Source organism: Rhagoletis pomonella, unplaced genomic scaffold (assembly GCF_013731165.1).
Source record: "Rhagoletis pomonella isolate Grant_MI unplaced genomic scaffold, Rhpom_1.0 Rhpom_scaffold_03929, whole genome shotgun sequence".
NCBI lineage: Eukaryota > Metazoa > Arthropoda > Insecta > Diptera > Tephritidae > Rhagoletis > Rhagoletis pomonella.
In genome coordinates, this window is record NW_023462480.1 from 12,166 (window position 1) to 18,773 (window position 6,608).

Genomic DNA, 6,608 nt, shown 5'->3' on the forward strand with positions numbered 1-6,608 from the left:
CAATCACAACCGCAGTGTTGCGCGAATTATTAAAGTATCACGTTCTGTGTGAATTTCTAGCAATGTATTATCAGTTGGGCAGTTGCAACAATGTTGCCATTTTTCATCAGTACGGCAGTAATGCCGCTTTTATTACGTGCCTCGAACAGGCCCTAGTTTTGAGATGGAAAATTCACGAAAAATAGTCTCCTTGAATGAAAGACCTTTAAAATGACCTTAGAATATAGCGAGTTTTTAATTCTTTTTTGTTTTTGTCCTAAACCAGAACGCAATGCAATTTTTGAACGTACATACTTTCGCTGTTCTTGCGTCAAGTAATCCTATTATATTTATATAGTTGCTACAACCGAAAAAGACTTTTACATTTTTTTAATTCATTAATAATAATAATAATAATTGCCGAATTTTTAATTAAAATTTTTTAACTTTTAGGCCCAATTTCAGATGGCCACCGCTGTTAAAAAAAAAAACCTTTTTTCTATGTATATTTTTTTGCGATTTTTCTTTGATAAGGTCTTGAACCCAGACCCTGCCGAATGGTAGCGCGCACTGTTAAGCACTCCTGTTTGTCTCCTTTTTCCAAAACGGTACACTGTGCGCCACCTCTAAACTGCCGATTTTTTTTTTTTTTAATACAAAATACTTTCATTAAATTTGTTTGTTTGTTTGTATGTATTTAAATTTAGTGTCCCCCATTTTATAAAAATAAGCTTAATAAAAATAGCCAACTTATAAACTATTACAACAATTTGTATAGTTTTTCTATATAAAAATTGCTTACACTAAAATTTATATAAAAAGTTTAATTCTAAATTTGTATTCTTATGAGCAAATTTGGTCGAGTGCTGCTTCTGGCAAGTTAAATTAACTCAAATATACACTTGAAATAAAAATAAAACTTTTTAAACAAAAAAAAAATATATAAAAAAATAATTCAAAACTAAAAACAAAAGTTTTAAATAACAAACACAACTTAAAAGAATTTTTCGAAATTCCAAATAAAACGAATTCGACTAGAACTTATAAAACATAAACTCAATGCTGCCACAAATGCGATTACATATATAAATAGAAATTCAATAAGTTACACTATTTACACTTCAAAATTAAAATAAATTTACATACAAATAAATAAATTGAATGCAATTCAAATAAAATACTGAGTATTTCTTTTCGTTTGGATTGAGCACCCACTCCTCACTGCTGCTGGCACTTTTTTGTAGGTACGCGTAACGTTTTTCCAAGGCAATTATTGTCGCTCAATTCACGAACGTTCAATTCACTTCAAACCCCAACACGCCGCACGCTAATCTATGCAATTGTAATGGTGCAATTGGAGCTAGCATGCTTGTTGAGCAGCGACATGCGCGAGAAGGATTTGTTGCATACCTTGCAGGCGTACCGCTTCACCTCGACATGGGTCTGTTGGTGGGCGCGCAAGTTCGAGCGATCGGCAAACGAGCGCGGACAGTCGCTGCAGTGGAAGGGCTTCTCGCCGGTGTGTGTGCGTATATGGCCCTGCAATAGCCAAGGGCGCGAAAAAGCCTTGCCGCAAATGGGACATTTGCAGGGCAATGTATGGGTGCGTATGTGCATCTTCAGAGCGCCGACAGTGGTGTACAACTTGCCACACTCATGGCATGAATGTTGCTTCTTATCCTGATTGCAAACGGCGGCAGGGCAATGGAATTGCTGATGCTTGGATAGGCCAATCGAGGTGGAGTACATTTTGCTACACTTATCGCATTTGTAGCGATAATTCGCCTGCTTTTGTGCCGCATTGGAGCTTGAGCTGTGGTGAGCCGAGGCAGCGCTATCATGGCACTTTAGCGATTTGCTGCCACCGCTGCTCGAGGACGATGCAGACAATGCCAGTTCGGTGTGATGATACAAAGCTGGCAGTGGTATATCATTGTGTACGCTAAGATCCTCAGGCTCTGAGCCAGCTTCCGAACCCGGACTGGATGGTGGTGTCATATGTTGATAGCTGTACGCCGAACGTGGTGAGGTGGCGATCGAAGAGGCTGGCGAAGGAAAGATCGAGCTGAGACTGCCACCGCTCAACGCTGGTTGGTAGGCGCTCCAAAGCGCTGTCATCGGTGTTGCGCCAGCGGCTAGCATGAAGGCTGATTTGTAGTTGGTGGAGGCTGTGGTGTAGCCACTGGTGGCAGCGGTCAGGCCACGTAAGTGTATGTTGGCTGGCTGCTGTTGGTGATACTCTGCCTCGTCGTAATCCCCAGCCGGCGAAAGCATAGCCGACGATGATGTCAAAGCAAACTCCGCGTTATGAAGTGAGTTCACAGAGTTGGCCGGCGAATCGGGACGGTAGTGCTGGGTTGGTATAGACAATGTCGCATCCGGATAGCTGCACTTGGAGAGATTGAGCACATATTCACGCTTAGCGGGCACGCTGTAGTCTGCAAAGTTCACGCTGGCTTTACGTTTCAGCGAAAGATCTTGCGGCTGTTCGTCTTGGAGGTGCTCTAGATGCGGCTCCTGCTTGATGGTGGTGACGGTGGCCACTTGGAAGGCAGCGGCTGCGGCGTAATATTGTAGCGGTGCAATAGCGATCGCGGGAAGTACTGTTTCCTTTTCGCCTGCTTGCTCGTACTTGATGGGCCGCTTCTTGAGCGGACAACTTTTGTATTTTGTGGTTGTATCCTGGGCGGCGTGTGTGGTGGCCATTTTCGGGGATGTGTGTTCTTTTGATATATAAAGTGTAGATTTTGCACTTGATTTTTTAATAAACTTTTGAACTGTTTTTTTTTTACGCTTTTTTTTAATCTTTTTTGTCGAGCTGTGTCTATTTCACAAATAGTATTGCGCACTTTTTTATTATTGTCTTTTACTATTATCTCACAATGAAAAAAAATCAAAACAGCGCAGCGACGAAGTTCGTCTTCAGCACATGAAATTATGTAATTCGATTTAGATTTTTTTTATTTTGTTTTTATTCTTCAAAATTTTCGATGTTGTTCCTCACTCTGCGAGCACTGCTGCTGCTATGACGGGTTCGTTGACAGGCCCTGGTCTTTTATAGTTTGCCTGTTTGGTGACGCAATGAACATTTAAAGCAGATTCTACTCAATTGATTGCCACGGCCACGGCCAGCCCGCACTGATGGTTGGTTGGCTTGCTGGCTGGCAGACGGTGGTGGTGGTGGCTCTGCTGTCCAAAAAAAAAACACAAACTCCGTACAACAACAACACTCATGCGCTACCTACTCTACTCTACTCTACTCTACTCTATATTCACTCGAGCGTATTCCCCATATATTAAATTGTTGTTGTTTGTGCTGCTGCTATTGCGTTAACAATTCAAAACACTAATTGTTTTTCCCCCTTATTGCGTGCTTTCCATATACCATGTGGAAAAAAACTGTCACAGCAGCTAGCTCTACCTACTCTATAGCTACATATATGTAGCTGTTGTAGCACGCACGCACTCACACATGCAGGCGCATACGCATCATCATACACGTGCCCATTCATTGGGAAATACGTCGTGGAAATCCCTTAATGCATGCGCAGACAGCCAACCCCACCGAGCCAATCAACCAGTCGAGCTGTAGACGAACGAGCTGATATCAACACAAGTCTCTAGTACCTGTGTGTGCTGTATTGCTGCTTGAGCGTAGTACCAAGCATCCTCCAACTAGTCTCAATCGGCTATTTTTGAGTTGAAAACCTTTGTTTGCCATTAACCTACCCTATGGTGTTCAACAATCAATCAACAGTTTCTAGCCACAGACGCCTTTTCTGTATATAACTCAGAATCCGCTCATTAAAACTCAAACGCTCAGTGGTTCATTGGCATGTCCTGTCCGCTAGTGAATCAACTTCACTGATATCCTAACCCTCCAACTTCACGCACTCAGCTCCGCTTGGCTATTCTGGTCTTAGCTGACGTCACTCCTTCCAGTGCTGCTGCCGTACTGGTGTGCACAGTGGGCCAAGAGAGAGATTTTTGACAAAAAAGGCATTTCTTAAACAATGTTTAATTTAAAAGTGGTTTTCCTACTTGCCCCAAAAAATTACATAAATAAAACGAATTACTTCTGAAGGAATGTACTTTAACTCCGACATGTGCATTTTGATTTTAACAAAAAAAAAAATGGTTTTGTGTCGAAAATAGCTTCTCCTGTTATGGCATCGAGTAAGGACTATGATCTTTATAAACTAGAGGTTTTGTAAAAAGTGAAATAAAATTGATTGACATTTATATATGTATATATGTAATTAGTACATATGTATTTTAAAACAAAAGAAACATAAAATCTTATACATATGTACACCAAAATGAATTGCTGTCCGTTAGTCTCGCTATAAATGGCTGGACCGATTTAAAAAATTTTTTTCTGATCTGTTCTCTATAATACCCGCACAGAAAAAAAAAAAAGTTGCCACCTGTTTGAAAATTTTATTTTAAGTAAATTGACAAGATACAGTTAAATACCAGATTGACCGAGCTTTGCCCGGAGTGCCTATATTATTTAAAATTTTCAACATTTGGATAGCTTTAAAAAATATTTTAGAAAAAAATGTATTTCGATGTCTATTAAGTAAAATCCTTACTCCAAAATTTAGGTGGCAACCCTATTCCGAAATACGCTGGAATAAATGGTACATATCTTGAGCGTATATGTACTGTTTATACATAAAAAAGAAGCTGAATGAAATTGACAAAACTAAAATGTGCATTATATAGAAGCGTGGCAACCCCGATGGAAAATACTTTCTGACCAAAGTTCTCAACAATACCTTTCATTTTATATCCATATTGCGATGTTTTAGATAAATTGTGTAGAATCGAAAATACGTGGCAACCTTACACTATTATCCTAACGGAAAGCATTTTTTAAGAACCTTCTCTTGGTACCAATGAATAGTAAGATTTTACCTTTTTTTCTAAACAAAAAAATTAAATAAATATGCGATTCAAAATAGGTGGCAACCCAATTTAAAATATTTTTGAATTAGGGATCTTTAAAATGCCTTCCATTTGTTACCCATATTATGATGCTTTAATTAATTTCGAATAGGTGGCAACCTTATGTCTTATCGGAGATAGTGCCTATTCAGATAACCTTAAAATCCAAAATATCATCTTTGTACAAATTTTCATCTAAATCTTTAGAGCCGTTTCCGATAACCCAATGAATATATATATATATACAAGAATTGCTCGTTTAATGTAATAAGACATTTCATAATGGGTCTCAAAAAAGATGTTTGAAAGAAGTGTTCGATGTATGTATGTATAAACTGGACTCCTAAGATAATACATATATTAAATTTCCAAGAGAAAGTCGATACGTTGTCTGCTTTCTAAATACTTCCGAAAATAACTTTACTAACACCTATATTAGAGTGGTTCCACAATTTTTTTTTTTTTGGATATTCATAAACGCTACCTCAAATTATTGCTATTTGTGATAAAAAAAAGCAGAAACGTATTTTTTTATTTTGACAAAAAAGTTTTTAGAGGTCACGCTTTTTCAACATTAAAAAATACATATGGGGTATTCCATCGTCACGGGTGGGACATTTGTACAGCAAAAATAGTTTTTCTTTTTTAATTTAAGTATAAAGTACTAAGCAATTCTACATTTTGATAAAGCTACACCTAGTTCACTAATATACGAGTTATTACCAAATACGAAAAATATTCCAACTTGATTTTATATTGGAAAATTCTGAGCTGTTTCTTCCGTCACGGGTAGGACAAAGAAAAGACACTGCTTTTTGGAGAACATATATTTTAAGGAAAGTCTGTGAATTTACTTAACATTTCTATCTGGATTAGATGTTTTACTATACAGAAAAGAACCAGCAATCCCAACAAAGCACAAACCATAATAAGAATTATTTGTTTATTATTAAAAAATTCAAAATTCTCCTGTCACGGGTGGGACAACTTTTGTCACGGGTGGGACACGTACGATTTTCTTCATGAAAGGAAGCTTCTAGTGACATCCATATCAAAGAGATTAGGTATGATAAATGTTAGAGGTCAAATACAAGATCAATTGACCTACTTTTATGACAGTGGAGTCATTGTAAGACGCACGATATACTGCTGACCCCAGGATCTATTTTAGGGGCAATAGTTATACCAAACGAAAGCTAGAAGTCGCCAGATTGATGTATTAAAATGCATGGAAGAAAGGATTATTTGCAAACGCATGAAATTTTATATGCATTTTCCTAATGCACTTCTGCACGGTGCATTTGATTGCAACGAAATTTCGAATGTGCCTTAATGATTTTCAAGTTTGTTTAGAATAGCTATGTATGTCTGACTAATACTAACTACAGGCTAAACATGTATATCGACTACTGTTATCACGTCGATAGAGATGTCTAACCTGCTGTTAGTGTTGACCAGACATTGAGTAACCGGCTTAAGAGTGGCTCGAGTTGGGTTATTGTTGGAAACTGATTTCATGGACAAATCATGCTCAAATTTAGCTATTCCTTAAAACCATAGAACGTCAGAAAAGATCTTGTGTATCGATGTCTAATCCGAAAAGTTATCTGCATTAAAATACTTGTAAGCAGGTACATATGTATATCTTTGTCACTTAAAGGCTATTTATTGGATTGAAT

General features: G+C 37.9%; 1 protein-coding gene across 1 annotated transcript; it reads right to left on the reverse strand.

Annotated features, from left to right (window-relative positions):
- Nucleotides 1–729: 729 nt before the first annotated feature.
- LOC118754457 (protein snail-like) lies at nt 730–2,991 on the reverse strand. Its single transcript, XM_036489333.1, has one exon. It carries the CDS (start codon nt 2,683–2,685, stop codon nt 1,312–1,314), a length of 1,374 nt encoding a protein of 457 aa, XP_036345226.1. The 5' UTR covers nt 2,686–2,991; the 3' UTR covers nt 730–1,311.
- Between the last annotated feature and the right edge of the window lie 3,617 nt (nt 2,992–6,608).

Bases quoted from the DNA above. Each gene is read 5' to 3' on its own strand.
- LOC118754457 (XM_036489333.1), bottom strand. From the start codon at position 2,685: ATGGCCACCACACACGCCGCCCAGGATACAACCACAAAATACAAAAGT.